The sequence below is a fragment of the Gopherus flavomarginatus genome, chromosome 19, assembly GCF_025201925.1.
Source record: "Gopherus flavomarginatus isolate rGopFla2 chromosome 19, rGopFla2.mat.asm, whole genome shotgun sequence".
Classification (NCBI taxonomy): Eukaryota; Metazoa; Chordata; order Testudines; family Testudinidae; genus Gopherus; species Gopherus flavomarginatus.
In genome coordinates, this window is record NC_066635.1 from 20333325 (window position 1) to 20358539 (window position 25215).

Consider the following 25215-nt stretch of genomic DNA (forward strand, 5'->3'; position numbering starts at 1 on the left):
GCGAGTTAATAATGTTCTTTGCAGAGCAGCATAGGGAGTACTCGGTAGCCTCTATAGCTTGTAAGCTCCTTGATGAAGGGATCATGCTTCCTTCTCTGTTTGGAAAGCACAGCAGACATGATGGGCCCTGCCAGAAATACATAATTTTAATATTGATCATAAGTTGCAGTCCAGTGTATACTAGACACGCTGCTTTTTATGCAAGACAATGTTTTCCTGCAGTCTCATCCAAATTAGTATCCTGCAGGCTTTTGAGACCTTACTTCCTAATGTTAGTCTAGAGTCCTAAAAATATTACACAACTCACATGTAAGAATTAATTTCCACAAACTGCATCAAGTCTTCCCCTTCAGAATATAGCACCTAGGAAGCCTCCTTGTTCTAAGGCTTTGAATGCCGCACTGCTCCAAGAGCGTCACTGTCTTGTAACTGAGTGGTGCTGTATTGACACTAATAGAAATATACGTGAGAGGAGCTAAGCAGCTGCATCTCCCATTAAAGGGAGCTGGAGATGTAGGTGCTCAGTACCACTCTGTGAAGCCAACAGGACTTTTGCTGTTGATTTTTATCAGAGTAGAATGGAGACTCCTGGGTTTCATGTAAGCTCTTTGGGACAGAGGCTGCCTTTTTGTTCTGTGGCAGTACAGCACCTAGCAGACTAGAATACAATAATGAAAAATGTCTCAACCAATTAGCAAAGAGGGTGGGCAGAAGAGAGCACATTTGGACACTACCTACAAATGAAAGCCACAAGAACCATGAGCTCAGAGGTAGGAATGTTATATTATCATTTTTGGAGTTGACTACCTGCAATAGGGTTTTATACACAGTTTATTATGTAACTGAGAATCAAATATAAGCTTAGCTCCTATAACAGAGAGGAAGACATGGTCCCTTCCTTCTGGCACTTACTATCTAAAACGATTTCACCTTAAAGATACATTATACGATTATCGTAAGAGGAGGAAGCCATCTGTTTTGTGAAAACTTGTCCACCAGCTTTTTTTCGCCGTCTATAAAAAGACAGCTGCTAGTGACATTCACTCGGTCCTGACCTCAGGCTGTGCGGTTTGGTCATATTATGAACTGGTACATAAAAGTGGCAGCCAAATGCATGTGATTTATGCATTCATCTCAATATCTAACCAACCAATCTGCATATATTTTTAAATGACCATTTTGATTTTTAGTCCAGCCCCAAAGTGCTCTTGAAGAAAGGGGGCATCCACACACAATAGCTTTCTTCTCTAAGCAACTTAAACATCAGCAGGGAAACATTACACCCCTTCCTAATGCCCTACACCAAGCCTAAACACAGACTGATGACAAATGTTAGAAAGCAGACACATCTGGAAGAGGAGCATCTTTCCACAGTTACCCTTGATTCAAGAATGTAGACACCTTCTTTTTTACCCCATAAATGCTTCTCAGAAACCATCATCATTTTAAAAACATTCTAACATTAAATCAGACAGCTCTGAGGAGGCGGTGGCCTGTTGGTGGATTGTGGGATGTAACCATCTGGAGAGGAGAAATGGACAGACTGCTGTTTCTTTGCCAACTAGATGATAGCAATGCAGGGAAACTTCCCTATGACAAGCAGGCTGTACCTTGATGGCAAGAACATAAACATTCATTTGGATTGGGTTTTTTTTTTGGTAAATGGGACATTTGAATGCCAAAGCAAACACTGTGTATGGTACAGCTAAATACAGAGTAGGTACTGATCCTGCATGAGGTAGAACATAGGTAAATGACATAAGCCTTTCGAATTTGGATTATTATTATCCCATTGTTAAAAGAGCACACGAAGTACTATACAATTTAAAAATAGTAATTATACATAATTTAGCAAAACGATCACACCACACAGGTCCTATAAGCCAACAATTTACAGAAGGAAATAAAACAAATACATATATTTTTAAAAATGTAACACAGGACAGTTATACTCTATTTCAAAAGGTTTTCAAGAAAATGTGATTAAAAATTGCATTGACACAATGCCCATTTTTATAGGCCAACTCCAATTCCAACTGAGTGACATAGAACAGGCTGTAAATACTGCTTCTTCAGCCACATTTGCAGTGAATAAGCTACTGCTAAAACACATGGCAATGAAAGTTCAGCTCATTAACCTTTCCTCACTGTCTGTCAAAAAAACCAGCAAGGAGTTATCAGGTTTGTGCCCCCAAGCAGACAGACTCCACATGAACTGGCAGCTTCCTTCAGTTCTCACTTTCTTTATTTTTTTTTGGTGTGGTTATGCTGCAAGCTTATCAACAAGCAATTGCACTGAGTGCCTTTGCTGGAGTACTCATCACTGTACTAGCACATCTCCTTCAGCGTGGCATTTATACACTGTGCCCTTTGCTGTTTTCTCTGGAGGTAACGCACTCGGGCATCCTGTATTGATTTATCATCATTCCTTTTCTCCATCTTCTTTGCAGAGTCATCTTTGATTTTTTCTACAGAAAAACAAAACATTACAATTCTGTGTCATAAATGCCACTTCCACCCCGACTTCACACTTACAGGGTCAGCTGATCAACTAAAACCAAAAGAAGCTCAAATTTTTCAAGTGCTGCTCTTGGCCATGCCAATGGATGGTCCAATGATCTCCAGAAGAGACAAACAGCTAAGTAACTAGTACGTCCTTTCTATGGAAAAACTAAAGTCTCAAAGACAAATATAGTGTATATCCAGCTATACTTAAGTTATAGAAAAAATCATACCCTCAACCCTCTTGTCAATATTTGCATGCGCATCACCCCTAGTATATGTCTGGACCATGCTGGTTTTACTATAACTGAGCCTTTGGGCCTCAAGTTCTAAGCATCTGTTACCTTTCTATGCTACCTCTTCCATTCTGAAAAAAAAAAATACTACAAGGCTCAGGGAAAAATGCCTTCCCAGATTTTCTTGAAAGGAGAAGAAAAAAAAATGGAGGTAGATCCCTCTTCCAGGACTTCTCTATTAGAAATGCAAACTCTCTCCCGCTCCGACTGAGCTGTCTCAGATCATGGCAGTGGATGAATTCACCTGCCTGATTGTATTGGAGAAACATGAATTATTTGTCATAACATTAAATGAATAAATTTATAAAATAAATACATTTTTTAACAAATATCAGAGGGGTAGCTGTGCTAGTCTGGATCTGTAAAAAGCAACAGAGTCCTGTGGAACCTTATAGATTAATACACATATTGGAGCATAAGCTTTCGTGGGTGAATACCCACTTCATCAGATGAATGCCGAATCTGACGAAGTGGGTGTTCATCCACAAAAGCTCATGCTCCAATATGTCTGTTAGTCTATAAGATGCCACAGGACTGTCTTTTTTTTTTTTATTTTTATTTTTTTACAATTACTCTTTTAATTAAGGGAAGTACTGATGGTAAAACATGCTTTCTTGAAGGTGGAAGTTCCCTATTTATCCACAGGTCAGGTACAGCACAGGCAGAGACAGTTCATGATTCCCTCGCAACGCCCTGCCAGTATCTCTCAAATCCATGTTTGGAAAGAGCAGCTCAAGGGCTTCTCTACTGGAACCACTGACAAAAGAATTCAGAGAATGTCAAGCTGCTGAATCAGTTAATATGCACTAGTTTAATTAAAACAGACCATTATTTGTAAATCAGGTGTTAAACTTTGCTGGATGTTATTTTGCTGACAAGGAATTTGTAATGATCTCCTCCCTCACCCCACCCCTTTTTCTTTCCCCATCTGTAATATTATAGCTCTTGGAATTTCTCTCTGACAATATCAGGTTAGCAAATAATTATACTCTCTACAGTAGGGGAAATACCCTTTCCAAACCTAAAGTAACTTGTGAAAATAGGTGTTCATGTTCAAAATGCTTTTCTTCTAGTTACAGGAGTGTGCATAGCTAACATTACTGACAGAAGACAAAAGTCAAAAGAGGTGTGGCCAGGTTAACAAGCAGCATCTAGGCTAGTGACTTCACGCAATATTCAGCATGCATTTTGCCATCTCTCTCATTCACAGCCACCTAACATGGCTAAAAGAGACAGTCAATTTCTGATTCAGGTTTATGGAAAGCTAAGACCAGTTTGCTCACCATACTGTCGTTTGAGGTCTGTCTTGTTTTTCCACTTGGTTATTTCCTCCTCAGTCACCTCTTCCCGTGCCACACTACTCAGTTCATACACATCAATTTCATGTAACTTAGGCAACAAGTCTTTGACCCACTCATAGCGAATAGGACACGCTATCCTCACATACATTTTAGATGTGACCAGGACATCGTGGAAGATGATCCATTCAGGTTGAGGTTCCTGGTCATGGAGCTAAAGGTAAAGTTAATCACATTTTTTCAGATTACTATCTTGGTTTTCTTTCAAAAAGTGTGCTCTGCAGATTGACAGCCTTCCCATGGCTTTTACTTTGGAATGCTGAAACATCCCATATTTAACCAGACTAATTCAGAACCTAGAGTTGTCTTCAGTAACATTTATCAATAATGGTTTTCATTTCTAGAGCATCTTCTAGGAGAGGATCTCCAAGTACTTCAGACACATGAATAGATTAATCCTCTTAAAAAGCCTGTGAGGTAGGTTAATATCATCTCCTTGGGATGGGAAAACTGAGGGATAGAAGTTAGTGACTTGCCCAAAGTTGCACAGAAAGTCAGTGAGAGCCAGAATTCAGATCTACTAACTTTTCCAGTTCTGGGTTATAGCCACTTGATCACGCTGCCTTCGCAAATCAAATATTTGTATGGATTCTGTGCAATTCCCTAAGGAAAGGTGTGGTATAGTCTAGACACTATAGACAGTGTCTTACAGTATGGAGGCTGTATGCAATATTTCACATGGCCAGAAGCTAGCTTCAATCTTACACCAGGAACAAACAAGCCAAAGATCAGGGAAACAATTTGCATAGCCTGCTTTTTTTTTCCCCATTTACCTGAAAAAAAAACAACCCACAAAACTATTAGCAGAAGTAAGTAACTTACTGCTGATGAAGGATGAAGATGGACTATGCTACCATGTCCGTCCATTGTGCAGAACGTCCTGCCTGCGGACCTAAAAGCATGGGGAATATTTTTATATCCAGTGACATGTTTCTGTTGCTGTCTAAGCACAGCTAATCTAAAAAGAGCAGCAGCAGGATAGGATTAAATGCTTTAGGATAGAAAAAAATAAACTTTCCAGAAATAAGTGTAAATACTAGATGAGGATTAAAACGTCTCTTTATACACCATATTAACTCTTTTCAGCCCACACTTGATGCTGAGACAAATGTGGTTTTAGGATTTCCATCTTGCTGACAGATGACGATTCTGACATCAGCAAAGCCCTTTACAAATATTAGCTAGGCCTCCCACCGCCCCTGCAAGGTGGGTAATTAAATATTATCCCCCCACATTTCACAGATATGGAGACTGAGATACCAAGAAGTTAAATAATTTGTCCAAAATCACAATGAGAGTAAGTGGCAGAGCTGGCCCTGGAAATTAAGACTCTTGGCTCCCAGGCCTGCACTCAGACAGCTCCTCTCCTGCTGTAACAAGTGAAGTTGACTCTTTTAATAAACTGTGGTATAGTTTTGCGACTATTTGTTTTGATTTATAAGCACATACTAACAAATGCGGCAAATCTTTTCCATGCAATTCCCCAAACTCCACTCCTTACCTTCTGGCTACATTGGTGAAGTACCCCGTGCATAGACATCTTCTGAGTATCTCATTTCTGGAGCCATCAAAACGCTCTCTTGGGAAGTCCGACAGCTACATAAAGAGCAGCACAAACTAGATTAGTGTCTTTGTTAAAGGAAAATTGGTCACACTTTTCCCCCTCAGGAGCTTAAACCTTGTGTTTCACACTTCATAGTCTGCTATTTTATATGACCTTCTTTTTGTCCGTTGCTACCATTACACCACATATTTAGAGATGTGTACTAATAAAAAACTACCTAATCGTAGCCAAAAAGAGTAGTTTAGATTAGGACAAAGATGGCAGCCATCTAGTGAAGACTCCATACTGCAGTACACATCTAACGTAGGCACTTGTGCAAAGACAAATGCCATTAATTTACATTAGAAGGAAGTTTGTTCACCTGTTTAAGCTTACTGGTTATTTCCTGAAGTTGTGCTTCCACGCTAAAAGCAGATTTTAAAGCTCTGAAATGGACCCAGTGTTTCTGGCACCAAGCTGCAGGAGACTTGCTAGGAATAGAGATACTGGTGTTATAACGAGGCCTTTCATAAGTGGAAGGCAACAAGTTGCTGCTATTTTTTATTATGGTCATACAAAGAAGACAACAAACATTCATGTAAATTTGGACAGCAGATTCCTTGTACTGTACATATATTACAGTGTGCAAAAATCCGCATCTGGGTATGAGCACATGTACACATAGACGGGCTTTAGAGAAGAAATGTACAATACAGCTCCCAATTGATATCTTCTGTGCATTGAACAAACACCTATGTACCTTGATTTGCACTGTTCAAAGATGTTTAAAAGAGTTGCAAAATCATTGCATCCTCCTGCCTCTAATGACAGTTCCTGGTGGTGGTGTTCTGCTTCCTTTTGTTTCTGAAGGTCACCTGAGGAAATACTAAGTTATATTTCACTTTAACACATTCAATTTTCATTTGTCACTCCTACCTTAGTTTTCTATAATCTCTCCGAAGTGCAGCTGAAAGTCTTGGTTCTTTATTTAGATTAATTTTAAGACTCATTTCTTTCCCACTCACCCCCAGCCTCAGTTTTGTCTCGCCCACTTCTGAGAACACGAAGCTGCTATTACAGCTGTGATTAAAACTGTCAGCCAGCACTAGAGATGTAGCTTTGATGCAAGTGCTAAACTCTTTCCTTGGGAAAGGTTAGTGGGTATTGTGTTCTCTCATGATCAATTCTGAGTGGTCACGTAGAATGAAGACATGAAAATATACAAAAGCAACAGAGTTTAAAGAGTTTCTAGAAATCAAGTGAGTGGAAGATTTGATCATCTGAGCGGCAGGACCTCACATTTCAGATGAGACAGAAAAAACAGGGCCCGCTGCTGCTATTTGTGGGCAGTTTCATTTATCCTGTTGAACCTAACTTATGTCATGAAGTCCAGATAACATGGCAATGGATAGATAGAAGAAATAAGTAGTTTGGCATAAAACTCAACCCATGAGTCTACGGAAACCTTCATGACAGGTTCCAGAGTAGCAGCCGCATTAGTTTGTATCCGCAAAAAGAACAGGAGTACTTGTGGCACCTTAGAGACTTAACGAATTTATTTGAGAGCACGAAAGCTTATGCTCAAATAAATGTGCTAGTCTTTAAGGTGCCACAAGTACTCCTGTCCTTTTTGCAGAAACCTTCCTGTAACTGCAAAGAATGTGCCATGCCAAAGAAATAACACCTCAGAATTTTGACCTCAATTTTTGAGCTCAAAAGGATTCCCCCCGCCCCAAGTAAAGACAGATATGGGCTGCTTTAGGCCAATGCAGTATGCTGCTGCACTTCCCCAGGCCACGACCACACACACATTCAGGTATTTAATTTCAAATACACGTGGCACCACTAAAGTCAACAAAGGTACTCATGCACTTAGCTCTAAGCACATGAGTACGTGTTTGCAGGATATGAGTCTATGCCATGATCCCTTGTTTTCAGATTGACAGGTACACTGTTTAACAGGGACTGGAGTCCCTGCACTAGTTTGTTAGCTGGCTGAAAAGGAAATGTGAACAAGCTGCAAAAGAAGCCAGAGGGAGAACGGGAAAGCAAAATCAAGTCTATGGGAGTGTGAGGAACTGCAGAGTACCATCCAACAGCAAAAATCTTCTGATAGCTCACTTACAACTGAACTGCCTTTTGCCACTGTATCAGCAAAAATGAGTTAATACATTACAGAGATAACCAGACACTGACAGTGAACATAAGCAGAAAGGACAAAGTTCTCCCCAAGACTTTGCTACCCATACTGTTTTAAAAACCGAGTGGGCTCAGTGCTAGTGAAAGGTGCTGACCTGAATGTTCAGCAGAATTAAATCTGTTGTCGCTGAATTGGCATAGAACCAGCAGCAGCAGTTCATGCTCCCCCCACACTGACTAATAATCCTGCCCCAGAGGGATCATTTATAGGGCGAGTTCACTCTTTTAATCTAGTCAGCTCTTGGTCTCTCATTGCAGACTGGCCAAAAGTGGATCCAGGTAGCAGCTGATGAGATGTTATTTTTTGTTATGATACTAGATCTGAGCTGCCAGTTGCAATGGAATCTTTCAACAGTGACACTCCCCACGCTGTTACAGACAGCATTTATGAAATACACCGGCTTAGGGTGTGCAGCCATGTCTCCCTCTCATGATTGGGCTAGTTGAGAATACAAGCTTGCTCCTTACTGATAGCTCATGGAGTCATTCTTTTAACTCAAGTGACAGGAGCTTCTGGGGGGGGCGGGGGTTTGCCAGAGATTCCCAGACGATTCCCACTGATGATTGAAGTGCATGTATGTAATGAGCTGTGGCTTCACATAACTAATGACAATACGAATGGGAAACTAGCGAAGAAGTGAAAGACAAAATGCATAAGGACATTAGGAACAAGTTCTCCAGACTGAGCAGTGTGTGTTGACCAACCACCTCCCGGCAGACATTCTGCTCAGGGTACAATTTATAACCTGAGATGGCCTGCTTCTGGAGAACAGGGCTTCTTACCAGGTCGTATGAAGACATTTTCCACAGACAACATCGCAGCTATGGGAAGCAATAGCTCTTCGCAGTCGAGAGAAGCTGCCTTTATGACAGCACAAGTCAGGTTTGGAGGGAGAGGAAATTGCACCAAAAACTCTCCCAGTCTTGTCACATGGCCTCTCCTTATTGGGAGGAAAAGATTCAAACATCAGATTGAACAGACTCAATCTGTAAGGCCAGAACGTAGGTACAAGACCCAAGCAGCCAGAACATCTCCAACAGAGCCTTCACTGGCTCTTATATAAACACACACTCCCCAGAGGCCCAGGAGAGAGAGCCCTTGCAAATCCAGACAGCAGATGACCCTCTAGCCAAAACTCTCCCTCAGATTGCTCACATCCTGTCCCATCTGCACTGTCAACGGGGGTTTTGAGTGCACCAGGAGTGCAGGATTAGTGTGAAGAATTCTTAGAAGATTAGGATAAGATATGTGAGTTTCTCTCTTAAGTATTATATAGGTGCCATTACTGTTATGTCTGAGTATCTCACACACTTTAGCACATTTAGCCTCACAACAGCCCTGTGAGGTGCTATTTCCCCCATTTTACAGATGGGGAAATGAAGCACAGAAAGACTAAGTAACTTGCCCAAGGTCACACAGGGAAATCTGGAGCAGAGCAAGAACTGAATCCTGGTCTCCTGAGTCCCAGGTTAGTGCCCTAACCAGTGGCCCATCCTTCCTCTTGGATCAGAACATTCTTTTCACACTGGAAAATATTTAAGTTCATGGGCAAACTAATATATGGGCTCTACTGCTGAGGAAAGCAATCTACCTTATGTTCCCACTCACTAACAACAGTACAAAATTATGTCACAAATTTTTTTTTTCCCAACTACTGAGATTCAAAAGGTAAAAAGTTGGTTTCTGCCCTTTTTACCTGTCAATAGCATCACACTGGTAAAGTTGCTTAAGAGCCTCTAAAATATGCCTCTCTTCGGGGCGGTCCAAATAGGGGAACCTACAAACAGAAAGGCAGAATAAATTCCACTGCTTGGGCTCAAGGCAGTTTGCTAAAGCTGTAAGTGTTTTATATTACAATACTCCTGGAATCCTTCAATACAGGTCAACACCCAAGGGAAAGCGTGTTTGCATGTGTATGTATAATAGTTACACATTTCTATTTAATGAAGGAAATAGCTTCCATATCCCAAATGAGCTCTGTCTGCACACACAAATATATCTATTGTGACAAAGTTCCTCCTCTACCTTGGTGGGTCCTGCACTTACTGGCGGATTTGCTCACCTCACAGATTCACTCTGTGGGTCAGGAAACAGCCCAGAGACCTTCCCCTCTGGTAGAAGCCACAGTCCAGGTCAATTCCTCCCGTGTTTGATCAGGAGTTGGGAGGTCTGAGGGGAACCCGGGTCCGCCCTCTACTCCAGATTCCAGCCCAGGGCCCTGTGGACTGCAGCTGTCTAGAGTGCCTCCTGGTACAGTTGCGCAACAGCTACAACTCCCTGGGCTACTTCCCCATGGCCTCCTCCCAACACCTTCTTTGTCCTCACCACCGGACCTTCCTCCTGATGTCTGATAACGCTTGTACTTCTGAGTCCTCCAGCAGTGTGCCTACTCACTCTCAGCTTCTTGCATGCCTCTTGCTCCCAGTTCTTCACACGCACTTCCTCTCCTCTGGCTCCCTCTGGCCTGACTGGAGTGAGCCCTTTTATAGCATCAGAGGGGCCTTAATTGGAGTCAGGTGCTTAACAGCCTCACTTGACTCTTAGCAGGTTAATTGGAGTCAGGTGTTCTCATTAGCCTGGAGCAGCCCTGCCCTGGTCACTCAGGGAACATAAAACTGCTTATCCAGTGGTCAGTATATCTCCCTTCTACTACTCTGCTGTTCCCAACTGGCCTGGGTCTATCACACTATATTTACACACATACCCAGCACATGGGATCCTCAAGTTACTTATTCCACAAGGGTCAAGTTTTAGGCATACAAACCTCAACAATGTTCCTTTAAAACACTAACAAAGATTACTGTTATTTCAGGAGCTAGTTTTGACAGATCCCCAAAGAGATGTGAAGCCTAAAACACAGCCAAATGCTGGAGATTTTTAAGAGAATGACACAAGAGTTGATGTTGTGAAATCGTCCCATTTACCCTCACACCTAATTCTGTTCTTGGTACCAACAGGACATAGTGTGTTCTCTTTCTGGTGCCAACACTCTCTAACATGCATTGCCAAGACTCAGGAGGGAGGTTACAATTCCTTCCCCCACGGGTTACCTTATGACATCATGTACAGCAAGGCACTTCAAGGTCAAGATCACAGACGTAAGACTAGTTCTCTTAATCTCTGGGATCATGTGTTCAGGCATACACTGATCCCAGAATTCCTTGCTGTATACCCTGTAGCATTTTCCAGATGATGTCCTGCCAGCTCGGCCTGCTCGTTGCATTGCTTCACTCCTCCAAAAATAAGCAAAGAAAAATAATATTGTGCTTGCCATCAAAGTAGCAAAGCACCCTATAATTATGATCAGTGATAGCAATTTGTCTTTCTCTAGATGAAGAAATTAATATATTGTACAGGAACCCTGCTATGCAAAATGTAGTAGCATAAAGAAATAATATTGGGCAAAAACTTCCTGAACGTCTTTGAATTACTTGTGCTCAATGTTGGAAAGATGGTGTAAATAATTTTCAGATTACAGATAATACATGGTGCATTCTTCTTCACTGCTCATGATTAAAATTAAAGTACCATGCTCTACTAAAATGTTTTATTTACTATTCCTGATGTTTTCTAAATATTGACCTAATACAGCTGCAAATGAAAGCTAAATGTGCTGCAGTGCCTCCAAAATCTCTCTGCTCTTCTTTATATTGCAAATATTGCAGTCATACAATACATTCAAAGCAACTTTCAAAGGCAATCTGAGGACTCTTCTCAAACCAGAAAGTAAATTACCTTTCTTCTAACTTACTTTGAAATGGGAACCACCTCCAGTATGTCCAAGCCAACCCTGGGGTGATGATTTAACTGCTTCACGAATCCACTATCAACTACATACCTGAAAAAAAAAATTTAAAATACCATAAGATACAGGAAGAGGGACCTAGATCAGGCAGTGGCTTAGATTCCTTATCCTCAGCCACAGTAACATGTTAGATGGAACCCCATTGGTCTGTAAATGCAGAAGAAGACAGTTGCACTCTGCTGGCCAGTTACTGAACTACAATGGGATGGACCTTGAGGGAATTCCTCACATAGGGCTTGTCTACACAGAAATTACACTGATTTAGTGGAATCTAAGTACTGGGTTTGGTTTCAAAATCAGATAAAGAATTCTAAATATCAGTTTAAGCCTACTTAAGAGTGCCAGAGCAAAAGGGATGTGTCATTTATTAAACTGACGCAAACATATTTCTGGTCTACATAAAGAGAAGAGTCACTTACTGCAAAAGGGCATGTAATTACTCAGCAGGATCAGAACAGAAACAGAAGGGGAGGGGAATTGGATGAGGTTTTCCCAATTCCAATGCAGCATTGAGTCATTCCTCGGTTACAGCTTTAACCAAGGATAGGAAATAGTTACCTGATTCCATCAATGGTCAGAGATGTTGCAGCAACGTTTGTGGATACCACACATTTTCTAATGCCTGGAGGTGGCGGCAAAAATATTCTTCTCTGCTGATCTAAAGAGAAACAGTCCATCAAGTAATCCTTTATGTCAGGATGCACAGAAGTCAAATTTCATCTCTAGAAAAGGACAAGATTACCCACTAAAGACAGAAAATTAATGGAGGTCTTTGGGTTGAAACTAAAAGGTGAGCCCATCTTTTTGTTCCGTGTTTTATACTGCCAAGTACAATGGGGCTCCCAGGCACTTCAAGCACTATCCTGATACCTTTGCTGTTGTAAAAATAAATAACTCCTCTCTCATTCAACCCTCAGTCCATCTTTTTGGGAGAGAACAAGGTCTGCACCCTCCCTACATGTCATCAACCAATATACTCCCTACAAAGGTTTCCAGGCCTTAAGACTGCTGACCTACTCTTCTCATGTACATTTATTCTGCCTTTTGGCATTCTACACATTGCATCCACAGAATTAATACCACATTCAAGATCATCTGAAGTGAAAACATCTGTTTTTATAAGGGTCATGAAGCCTTCATTTTTGAACTCTTCAAAATTAGGCAGCGACACTGCAGACTGACTTAGTTCAGTAATTTACACCTCTACATAGGGTAACACCACATTATTTGTATCTTCTCTTGTATGTATAATCTTATTGCTGCATATCTTATTGGCAACACTTTTTTTTTTTAAAGGTAACTTTTGATTAAGATTAATTGGAGCAACACAACTGAGTAATTAAGTCAAATCCCTACCAAACATATTTTAATTGAAAATGGGTATCCTCTCCCTATAACAAACATTATCCACAAATTGTATGTGAAGCTTTTGAAATGATACTTTATTTTAAAAGCAAACGCTGGACTGAAAAGACGACAGGCTTCCTGGCACTCAACACTCCCATTAGCCAGTTAAAGAGCAGAGTTAATGAGCTCTAACAATCATTCCATCCAGTCCTCGGGTGGAAGGACAGTAGCTGTAACAGGAATCCTTAGGGCAAGTATGATGATCTACTCATAGCTAGGGAATCCTCCAGCTTCTAGTTACGCCACAAGAATCTTCTCTGCTGGGAGCAGAAGAATGCAATAGCTTTACAAGAAAAGTTATATGTGTTTTCAGTACAAGAAAGACAACATGTCATTATGAAAAGGCATTGAAAGGATCTGACAATTTAATGGATTTTTGCCAACTACCATTGTGAACCAGCACGCAATACAATTCTTTTTTGTTAGAGAAAATAATACCTTTTCCTATTGAGGCTGCAAGGGGAATTTCAAAGAGGCAGAATGTCATTATCAGTGCTGAAGTTTGGCCAGGACATCAGAGCCAGCAAATTCTTGTGAAAACCACTATGACATTTTTAAATAACCACAAGTAGTCAGAACTTTGGGGTTTGGTACAAACTGAAAGATTGAACTTCCAACAACACAGCATTCACTTTTTCCATGCTAGGACTGTCATTCAGGACAGATTTGGAGAGAAGGGCACTGCCTTCTAAGCCAACATTGCCGCTTCCAGCAGAATATGGACTTTAATTCACAGTCCCCGAGCAAGAACTGACCAGGCCAGATTATGATTAGCTTGTGACAATACTGCTTTATTAGTCTCTCAAACACGTAAGCAAATGGCTGGGCTGTTTCCATTCAAAATTAAAGTATTTGACCAGGATGTCACATATAACAATTAACTGCAGCTAAGATCTGCATGAACTAAACATAACATTATGTTTAATTCAGTAACCCTTACCTGTTGGCATTGACCCATACAACGGTAAGATAAGCAAACCTTCAACAGAACAATCTTGCACATCATAGCAGTAATCAATAGATTCTGCTTTCTGGAAAAGTAAGTTGCACGTTCTTTCTATCTCAGACTGTCCTAAAGCAAAATACAGAAGCACTTAAAATACAAACTAGTTAGTGAGGACTTTATCTTGTTAGTTTGGAACAGCTCTACACAATCTGGTCTTTTACACGTACTGTGGAGATGTCAGTACAACTGTGAGGGTAAAGGAAAATTAACTGGTCATTTGCAGTCTTTCCAAACTGGGTTTTATCCTTAGGGTTTTTTTGTACAACAGTGATGGTTTAGATATGTATTTTGTATCGGGTTTTATTCACTATTTCAGCAACCTGAATTATAAATTAACTGAGCTTTTGCTAGGGGGATTATTTAAGGAGCTTCCCTTTTCCAGAAGAGCAGCAGGGAACCCTTATACTGTACAAGTATACAATGCATTGCTTCATTCTCCTACATGAACACAGAAAAACCAACCTGGAGTTTATCTTCTCTCCCACATTGGAAAGAGTTGATCAGCATGATTATTTTGTTTGTTTAAAGCCCCTATGAAATCAGGGAGAGGCTCTGGTGCGCAAGGAATGTAAGAACAGGTCCTTAGAAAAAAAAAGTGACACACCAGTCATTTTCTTTCCTCTTCTCACATCCCATAAAACAAGATTCCATACTCCAGCTTCCTAGTAAGGCGAGCTGTGTAACTTTCTGTATAGAATCTCTCTTTTCCAAAGGGCAGAAGAGCGGATGTAGAACTAGATGTGGTTTATTTTCAACTTTTTGGTTTAGTCTTTACTATCTAACATCACCTCTCTCAAGGGACTATATCCTGCCCTGGTAGGGGGCTGGACTCTGATCTTGCTGTTTTGTACTTCTACAACCACTAGTGACTAATGCCATCACACAATCAAAATCCTGAAAGACTCTTGACTGGGTTTATAAAGGAGCAGGGAGTAGTTAGGGCATCTTTCTCCACATTAGGATAGGACAGAAACATCAGGAATAGAGGCAATGTTAGAGGTATAATAACAACCACTGTTGGAAAAGCTATCTAAACAGCGTTAGGGTAGGATTTTTGAAAGTGCCTAAGTGACTTAGACTTTCAATGGGATTTGTGGTCCTAAGCTACTTAGGCCCCTTTGAAAATCCCACCCACAATCTTTAAAATCATTACATGTTTGCCACAGCCACTTTCTCTACATTTGCCTTCCATGCCCTAGTTCAGTTGTGCACTGCTGCAGTGATGCACCTAGACACAGCTCTAATGCTGCCAGTGGCCATTGTTCTAGGATGATCTGGGCATTCAGCAGTAAGGCAATTATTTCTGTTGGCAATGCCACCACTTGGTACAGGATAGAGTTTTTCAAATAAAAAGGAATTCTCACCAGTCAGAAAAACCAAGATGTCTCCTGCTGACTCATTCAAGTGGATATCCAGGGTCGCTTTTACAGCCTGAAACAAGCAGCACTAACAGGATTATCTACTGGAATTAGAGCTTTTCTCATCACTAGCTGTAACTGACAGTGTAAATCAACTCCCTCCTCCCCCTTTCCACCACCAAAACTAGGAAGCTTGAGAAACCAGCCTTGCACGAAGTGTTTAATACTTCATGCAGAGATGAGCTCCAATGCTCTTTGAGAGCTCATTATTGTACAGTTAACAGTGAGAACATGGCAAACAGGCAAAGAAAAATAAGAAATACCTCTGTAACATAAGCAGAGCTTTCTGCATCCTTTGGACCAAGCAGGCTGCAGAATATCTCCTTGACAGGATAATTCCTTCCTGGAATGTTTACCACTGCGCAGCCTCCAAAGAACTCTGAAAGCTTGTCTACCTCCAGGGTGGCTGACATCACCACCACCTTCAGGGCTTTCCTTCTCTTGAGAGGTTTCTTTTGTTGAAACAGTTTCTTCAGCAAGCCAAATAAAATGTCCTGAAAGAAAGAGTCACCTTAGCTTCACAACTCAACTCTTCTGACTACAAATGCCCACTGAAATACATGCGGAAGGGTTGATTTTACCCCACAACCACTGGTAAATGGGACAAAATTAAGCAATGTGCTTTGGGGGCACAAGTGCTTTAAAAGGTTTTTTCCTTCTTGTAAATATTCTGGTTGCTCTCTAAAGCTTAGCAACAAAATGTTTCGTAGGCTTAAAGAAACGCAAGTTTTTTCCACAGCTCTGTAACAGCAAGCTGAATCAACACAGCTAAAATACCTTATTTCTCATTCCTAATTCTCCCCTCAGCTGCAAAATGGCAACTGTTTTTAAAGCAGTGCCAAAATTTTGTTAGCACTGTAGTTCCCCCACAGAAAAAAAATGGCCCTTGCTGGTGTTTGTGCTGCACTCAGAGGTGGTCTCTCTTTCCTCAGTTATTATGCAAAAAATCAAAAAATGCAGAATAACTGAAGTAGGGAGAGGTGTGGGAAGAAATCAGATCCACAGGCTAACTGTCAGAAAAGTGTAACCCTTCCCCCTATCCTCCCATCTCAGGAGAGACTTATAAAGTGTAAATGTGCTTTAGTTTAAATCCCTTTGACTTAATGCCAAAGTTTAATAGAACACTGGAACTTTCAATAATAGAACAGTTACATTTTTTTGCAACATTGATAACTGCAGCTGTATCAATAAAAATATGCTTGTAACATGATAAAACCATGAGTGTTACAAACTATGTGAGGAAGTAACCAAGGGCGTGGTTTCAGCTAGCACGTTTGTTTAAAAAAAAACACTCCCATCCACTTTGTGCACTGGAACCTTGCTAGTAACATTCATGCTGAAAAAACTGACAGCTTGACTGCTGTTTTGAACAGAACTGTAGCGAACAGTGCCAGGCACAGTGCTGACAGGACCTAAAACTGACAGATGTTCCAATTTCAGTAAAGAAGCAGCCAGTTCATGCTGTGGTGAAGTCAAAAGATACACCAGAAGCACAGAAGATCATTGGTTTCAGAAGAGTGCCTCACACCCAGCCAGAAGGCTGTAGGGATTGTGCAACAGCCAAAGGAAGGAATAAGTAGATCACAACAGTGGAGAAAGTGACCCAAACTGAACAGTCAAACAGAAGCACTACAACTTCATATAGACAAACTGTAAACCTCAAGGCATTCAAAGAGAAGAAAAAGTCTATGCTACATGGACCTTCTCTATCTGGATGGTGCAGATAGGGAGGAACAACATGTTTAATCATTAGAAGTGCAGCAAGGAGTCAGGACCCCTGGGTTCTAGTCTAACCTCTGACACCAATTCACTGTATGAGATTCTAGATAAATCATTTAACTGTTCTATGGATCAGTTAAAAATATTTCAGTTGCTCCTGTAAAATGGTGAAGTCACACAGGAAGGTCATGGGCTTTAGTTAGCACGTAAAGCACTTTGAGATCCTTAAATGAAAGACGTTATCAAGGGGCAGAGTATCATCTTTTTAGTCTCTTATAATTGAACTAAACAGAATTAATGCCTCCAGGAACTAAGGACCAACACAAACCTCATCACTTTCCACGCTGAGGTGTGCTTCTTTGACCTGGGCTTCTCTCTCAAATACACAGTGAGATTACTTTCATTAAAAAACAAAAAACAAACCAAAAACCACACACACATCCCACCAACCTACAAAAACAAGACACTCCATTGCAAACACTTCTCCTATGGGAGAAGGAATGGGAGAACAAATTCATGACAGATGTTAGTCATATCACTTCACGTACTAAGAGACGGAGTGCAGCACAAGAACCTATAGAGAACAGAACTGCAGGTTTCTTTTAGTTATACTGAATGATGTGTGTCAAATGAAGCAACACTCACTGTGCTTAAGCTCCGCTCATGGGCTTCATCCAGTATAATGACACTGTATTTGGTAAGATGGAGATCTGCCAGTATCTGTCTCAGTAAACAGCCATCAGTCATATACTTGATTGCAGTACCCTGAATAGTTTAATCATGCATTCAGTTATTGCCCTGGTTATGGATTTCATTACATACAGTCACATATGAGGAGTGACTACGGACTGAAGTTGATCATTTAGACTTAATAAGGTTCAGTGAGAGACTTTGGATGCTATAATTAACATGCTAAGCCACAGCTACAAAAGACACTTGCTAAGTTTTCTGAAATACTTTACAAATACACAAAGTCCATTATTTACAACATTTCTGAAGTGCTATATTTCTAATACGTGCAATTCTTTTCTTAATTGTGGGATCTCAGCATCACCTCCTAATGACAATCCAATAATTCTAATTACAAAATCACAGTCAAGTATTCACCTAGCATGCACATTCAGACTGTTTAAAAAACAACCTTCTTGATGAGAATTTGTGGGTTCTGTGGCAAAGTTTCAGTTGTAATATGCTATGAAAACATGTACGGCATATAAAATTGATTTGAGCCATATTTCAGACTGCTAAGATTGAATCTCTGGTGGAGATTCACAACAATGCACATACAGAATGCAATTCAAAACAGATTTCCTGCTTGGCAAAAAGCAATTTTAGATTTAAACTAATCCACAATACAAATCAAGATGAAAATCCAAACTCTGAAGCAAGCACCTTTATGTAATGTGCATGTAGCTCAAGGACAACCTCACTAAAAGGTATTGACACGCAGCTTTATTTTACATAGGTCATATTGACAACTTGCCAGGAACTCAAGGGCAGCACCTGATTTGTATTAAATGGAATCACTTGCAGTCACCTCTTTTAAAATGGAGATGTGCCACACAGAGACAATAGGGCCCAGAATGCAATGATTTATCTTGCTCCATTAAGAGAATTTTTTTTAAACAACATTAATAAATAATCTTCAACTTGTACCTCAGAGGTGCAGTCATCAAAGCGAACCTGATATCCCACTCTGCTTCCTAGTGAACAGTTCATCTCCTCAGCCACTCTCTGAGCCACTGACATGGTAGCTACTCGGCGTGGCTGAGTCACACCAATCACTCCATGCTTTGCAAAGCCTACAAAAGGCAAGGAAATTGCTTCATCAATGAATTACCTTCATGGCATGTTAACTGTTGCTAATATATTTTTAAAGGCTTCACTGACTGATTTCACTGACTAATATCTCCCCCTCCTCTCACAAACCAGTGAAGTCCAACATAGATCATCTTTGTTCTAAGTTTTAAAAATATATATTTATTTTCTCTGATCTATTTTGCTGACAATTTCTGGAGAGGGGAGTGACCAGCATTTGTGGGCCTCCTGGAAAAAGGAGGGGGACAAGAAACATGAAGATTACTTATATTTTAAAGAGTATATTAAGAGTATTGTCTAACTGAAGGGTTTTACATTTCACCAATAGCATCTTAAGGAGAAAATAAACAGTTACCTTCTTCAAATAGATATTTAGGGAGCTGGGTAGTTTTGCCACTCCCTGTCTCTCCAGTCACAATAAGAAATGAATTCTCTCTCACAGCCTCAACTAGTTTCTTCCTGTATCTGTGAATAGGGAGGGCTCTGAAGTCTGAGTTTCCTTTGTCCTTTTCCTTTAGGCAACTGGCTTTTCGTTCCATTCGGGCAACAATTTGAGTGCTTTCCTGTGGTGCACAGATAGATGAATACACCTCCCAAAGTTATAATTGCATGCATGTTTGATATTTGTATCACAGTATACAGTAAGTGTTCTATATTTCACATTAGCATTAAACAGGGAAAACAGGTCCTCTCTCAGACTAATCCTAATGAGATGAAATTCAGGAGCTAGTAGAAGGTGGAGTCAGCTCAGGATACTTTCCAGACAGTTTCCCAACAGCAGAATTCAACCCTGCTAAAGCACAAACTTGGGACCCTCACAGGAGAGAGAACACAACTCTTCAATCAGGATGGCTAGTGCAAATACTGAACTCCACAATTCTGGGTTTGTGGGGATGAAATGGTCCCTGCCCAAAATCTAGCAGTGTACTGGAGAACACAGCTACACTTTTACACTACGTACATGTACCCCCCATTCCACATTAACGGGGGGCAGGGGCAGGCAGGTGCCATTTAACTCATCCCCAAAACACAGATAGTAACCAGGGAAAGAAGAGAGCTGGGCAGGATCCATGACACCCCTCCAGACCCAATAACTAGGGAAAGGAAGGAGTTGGGGCACGAGCCATGACACCCCCTAGTAACCAGGGGAGGGAGGGGACCAGGCAGGAGCCATGACACCTCCACACACTAATAACCAGGGAAGGAAGGGGGCCAGACAGGTACCATGCCATAACCCTCCCACCCCCGCAGTAACCAGGGAAGTGAGGGGGCAGGGTAGGAACCATGACACCCACCCCAGTAACTAGTGGAGGGTGGCAGGGGGCCAGGCAGGAACCATGAACCCCCACCCCCAAGTAACTAGGCGAGGGTGGGACGGAGCCAGGCAGGAACCATGAACCGCCCCGCCTCCATAACCAGGGGAGGGTGGGAGGGAGCCGGGCAGGAGCTATGACACCCCCACACACTAGTAACCAGGGAAGGGAGGGGGCCGGGCAGCAGCCATGACACACACACCAACTCCCCCGGGGAGGGAAGGCGGCGAACAGAAACCGTTACACACACACACCCGTCAAAGCCCCAGGAACGCGGGGCGGGGCCCCATTACTCCCCACAGGGACAGGACACCGCCATATCCATGAGGAACCGGGGGGGGCCCACACCCCAGTGGGCGGAGCTTCCCCTACCTTTTCACAGGTATCCGCCACGTGACTCCAGCCGGTCTCTCCTCCCTACTCGGAAGTTGAACCCGGCGCGCTTTGATGACGTTTCGTGTTTACTTCAGGGCGCCCCAGCCGCCGGGGAAACGGGGCAGGCTCTGGGAAATTGTAACCCCACCCCCTCCTACCCAGGCCACGCCCCTCCCGTCCATCATCACTTAGCCCCGCCTCTCCCCCTGCACTGGTCTCAACATAGCTCCTGTGCCCTGCTAGGGGTCAGCTCAGCGCCCCAGCTCTGCCCTGGGCCCCGTTCTCCACTCCCTGCAAGCTGGGGGACACGGGCCCTGCCCCGAGGGGCCCGCCACACCAGGAACTCTGCTGTCCCGCAGCCCAGTGGGGCGGCTTCGGCCAAGGCCTCTCCTTGGGCCCTGCGTGAATCCCACAACTTGCCCTGGCAGTATGGGGATAGGTGCCATAAAGCATGGAGAGGGGCACAGGCCCACTCGGGCGCACAGCGGCCCTTTGAGCCATGAGGCTGCCCTATTAAATGTAGTAGGCCCCTGACCTGCCCAGGCCCTGTACCAGTCGTCCGCCCCAATGCCATCTAAGTGAATGTGAATGTGAGACCCCACTGGGCTGAGAGGGTAACACTTTACCCCCACTTGTCACAGGTGAAAAGAAGGGTGCAAGGTGGGGGTGAATAAGATCCCTGCTTTTGCTTAAACCCTTATCTCTGTCACTAAATAGTAACAGAGTTGGTTATTCAAACCAAAAGACTCTCATTGTCACTGGTTTTTGCATTTCACTTAGCTTGGAGAATGTGAATAGAGCAGCCTGTTCTAGTTTGCTTATACAGGCTTCCTAATTGGTTTCATTTTCTGGTTCTCATGCACTAGCCCAAAGGCTGCAATGTTTGCTGTAAACCCTATATGGAACAACTTAAATAATAACAAAAACATTTGTTGATTAAATAAAAAAAGGTTCAGGGAGTGTATAAACAACCTGCAAGTGACCCATTAATAGGAAAATCTTTCCCTAAAAACAATAAATTGTCACAACGTATTTGGAAATATTATAGTACAGTTTCAAACTTAAGTATATTGTAAAGTGACATTAAGTATATGATGAAGCAAAGACATCTGAACAAAAACAAAAAAAAAGCCTCCTTTTGCTTAATACAATTCAAATACACACTTGTGATATTTTCATTTTGATTGAAGAACCTCTGCTGAATATTTTCTGGTTTTGATACTCTGGTGTGTAAATCCCAACATGCCCAGAAGGTGGCAAGCTAGGCATACTTAAAGATTATAGGAAAAAAACACAAATCCCCAAGTAAAAGGTAAATGCAGTATTACTGTTTCCACTGAAAGTAAGATTTCTATGTTATTTAACAGTAAAATCAGTAATCAAAGGATTAAACATGGTGAAGAGAAGGGTTTGGATGGCACTTCCTTTCATCAAGGTAGTCATCAATATATCCACTATTGTTAGAAAGGATATGCAGAAATTGTTTCAAGTATCAGAGGGGTAGCCGTGTTAGTCTGGATCTGTAAAAAGCGACAAAGAGTCCTGTGGCACATTACAGACTAACATAAGTATTCATAGACTCATAGACTCTAGGACTGGAAGGGACCTCGAGAGGTCATTGAGTCCAGTCCCCTGCCCTCCTGGCAGGACCAAATACTGTCTAGACCATCCCTAATAGACATTTATCTAACCTACTCTTAAATATCTCCAGAGATGGAGATTCCACAACTTCCCTAGGCAATCTATTCCAGTGTTTAACTACCCTGACAGTTAGGAACTTTTTCCTAATGTCCAACCTAAATCTCCCTTGCTGCAGTTTAAGCCCATTGCTTCTTGTTCTATCATTAGAGGCTAAGGTGAACAAGTTTTCTCCCTCCTCCTGATGACACCCTTTTAGATACCTGAAAACTGCTATCATGTCCCCTCTCAGTCTTCTCTTTTCCAAACTAAACAAACCCAATTCTTTCAGCCTTCCTTCATAGGTCATGTTCTCAAGACCTTTAATCATTCTCGTTGCTCTTCTCTGGACCCTCTCCAGTTTCTCCACATCTTTCTTGAAATGCGTTGCCCAGAACTGGACACAATACTCCAGTTGAGGCCTAACCAGCGCAGAGTAGAGCGGAAGAATGACTTCTCATGTCTTGTTTACAACACACCTGTTAATGCATCCCAGAATCACGTTTGCTTTTTTTGCAACAGTATCACACTGTTGACTCATATTAAGCTTGTGGTCCACTATGACCCCTAGATCTCTTTCTGCCATACTCCTTCCTAGACAGTCTCCTCCCATTCTGTACGTGTGAAACTGATTGTTCCTTCCTAAGTGGAGCACTTTGCATTTGTCTTTATTGAACTTCATCCGGTTTACCTCAGACCATTTCTCCAATTTGTCCAGATCATTTTGAATTTTGACCCTGTCCTCCAAAGCAGTTGCAATCCCTCCCAGTTTGGTATCGTCCGCAAACTTAATAAGCGTACTTTCTATGCCAACATCTAAATCGTTGATGAAGATATTGAACAGAGCCGGTCCCAAAACAGACCCCTGCGGAACCCACTTGTTATACCTTTCCAGCAGGATTGGGAGCCATTAACAACTACTCTCTGAGTACGGTTATCCAGCCATACTCAGTTATTGGAGCATAAGCTTTTGTGGGTGAATACCGAAGTGGGTAATCACCCATGAAAGCTTATGGTCCAATACTTCTATTAGTCTATAAGGTGCCACAGGACTCTTTGTCGCTTTTTACAGAAATTTTATGTACATCCTAAGATTTAGTCTGTCTTTAAGAACCCTGTTTATGTGCATTAAGAATGTTTCACCTCTCACTGGGATAAATAAGTGATGAGTACCACATGGTAAATTTCTCTTACCACATAAGCACAGAACTAGGAACCAGAAACTCCTAGATTCTAATCCTACACCCACCACTGACTCCCGTTGCCATCATGGGCAAGGTATTTAACTTCTAAACTTTAGTATCTCCAACTGAAAAAAAATGGGATAATATTTAAATATATTACCTACGTAGCTCACAGGAAGTTGCAAATACTGATTAGTTAATATTTGCAAAGCTCTTTGAAGATATATCGCTTTGAAGATATATCACTGCCAAATATCATCATCATTAGACACCTCCAAACATATATACACACTTGTTATGATCAGTTCATCAGTGCAGTGAACCATTTGTATCCAATGACAAAAACTCATCTAATAGCCAATAGCACAAAATTGCTCATCAGCTTTTGACAAATCGTTCACATACCATTCTGTCTTGCAGTTTTCATATTCCCATGTTTGATTACAACATATTCAGACACTCAGGAGCCATAAAGCCTCCATATCTACCTGAAAACTTCTACAGAAATTACCCAAAATGACATTAATGTTTATCTTGAAGCATGAAAAACATTCTGTTTTACACCTATATTAGTATAATCAATATTTAATTATCTTCACTCAGGATATAGTATGGGATATGACAATACACAATATGCTATGACTTCATTTTAGAAATATGTACCTGATTTATTACCTTAAAATGTGGTAGTGTTATGTTGCTACTAGTAACTCACTCAGCTAATAGCATTCAAATTATCTGTTTTACTATTCCCTAGTGAGGACTGCAAATATCCCATCATTGCATTTTCTTGGCACATTTTTAGAGAGGGTAATTTATTAAGTGATACTCAGATGTACATGGTTTATCTTCCTAACAGGTTTTATCTCAATCAGACATGACTCACACTTTGTGCGTAAGCAGTGTTTCACTGTAACAGTTTATGGAGCCAGGTGAGATGCTTTTTTTCCTCTCTTAGGGTAGGGATGACATGTTTGGTTTTAATCATGCTCTTTGGCAGTTTTGAACTTTATCTCTGCAGTATATTGTGCCTTTCAACCAAGAATCTCATGCTGCTTAAACATCAATGAATTACACTCCACACCCCCTTGAGATATTATCTCAGTTTTGCAGATGGGGAAAACAGACAGATTAAAAGGTTTGCAGTAACAGCAATTTGGCAGAGCTGAGAAAAAAGTCCAGGAATCCTATCTACAATTCCTTGCCCCAACTACTACTAACATGTCATCGCCATCCTTATAGCACATTTATTAGCATAGCAGCTATGTGGGGTTGCACTTTTGCTTTCAGGTTTGCTAGAAAAAATTGCTCTTGGCCTAGGGATTAGGTTTAGACACCACTGCAAATTTGCTCACTGAAAGAGGACAATGCTACTCTGCCACCTACTCTAGCCAAATTGTGCTGGACGCACAACAGTGAATGTGTTTTGCTTTCTGCTGAGCAGAGAAATAGTTGATTACAGGAAATATTTCAGTCCTTAGTTGTACAAACCTGTTTTATCACCAACCTTCCAAGAGGTGAACTCTGAATTCCTTGGGGAATTTCTCTTTCTCTGTTCTGGAAGAGATGGTCTGTTCCATGATGAACACAGCAT

General features: G+C 41.5%; 1 protein-coding gene across 4 annotated transcripts; it reads right to left on the reverse strand.

The window, feature by feature from the left end:
* Positions 1–1663: 1663 nt before the first annotated feature.
* On the reverse strand, positions 1664–25215 carry DHX40 (DEAH-box helicase 40). 4 transcript variants are annotated; one of them, XM_050928786.1, is made up of 18 exons: positions 25129–25215; positions 19428–19635; positions 18911–19056; positions 17900–18019; positions 15799–16029; positions 15482–15548; positions 14052–14183; positions 12263–12362; positions 11651–11737; positions 10950–11132; positions 9596–9676; positions 8682–8839; positions 6460–6574; positions 6082–6190; positions 5658–5752; positions 4979–5048; positions 4082–4310; positions 1664–2468 (listed from the first exon to the last, which is right to left on the reverse strand). In XM_050928786.1, the coding sequence occupies exons 1-18, from the start codon at positions 25213–25215 to the stop codon at positions 2329–2331; spliced, it is 2358 nt and encodes a 785-aa protein (XP_050784743.1). In that variant the 3' UTR covers positions 1664–2328. The 4 variants fall into 4 exon arrangements, with proteins under 4 accessions (XP_050784743.1, XP_050784739.1, XP_050784741.1 ...); XM_050928782.1 differs by lacking the exon at positions 25129–25215 and adding an exon at positions 20758–20872; XM_050928784.1 differs by lacking the exon at positions 25129–25215 and adding an exon at positions 20640–20689.

Bases quoted from the DNA above. Each gene is read 5' to 3' on its own strand.
- DHX40 (XM_050928786.1), bottom strand. From the start codon at position 25,215: ATGCTGTGTTCATCATGGAACAGACCATCTCTTCCAGAACAGAGAAAG. The intron at 19,057-19,427 runs GTAACTGTTTAT...TGCCTTTTGTAG, and splicing joins TAAATATCTATTTGAAGAAG to GCTTTGCAAAGCATGGAGTG. The intron at 12,363-14,051 runs GTAAGGGTTACT...GTTTCTCTTTAG, and splicing joins GTATGGGTCAATGCCAACAG to ATCAGCAGAGAAGAATATTT.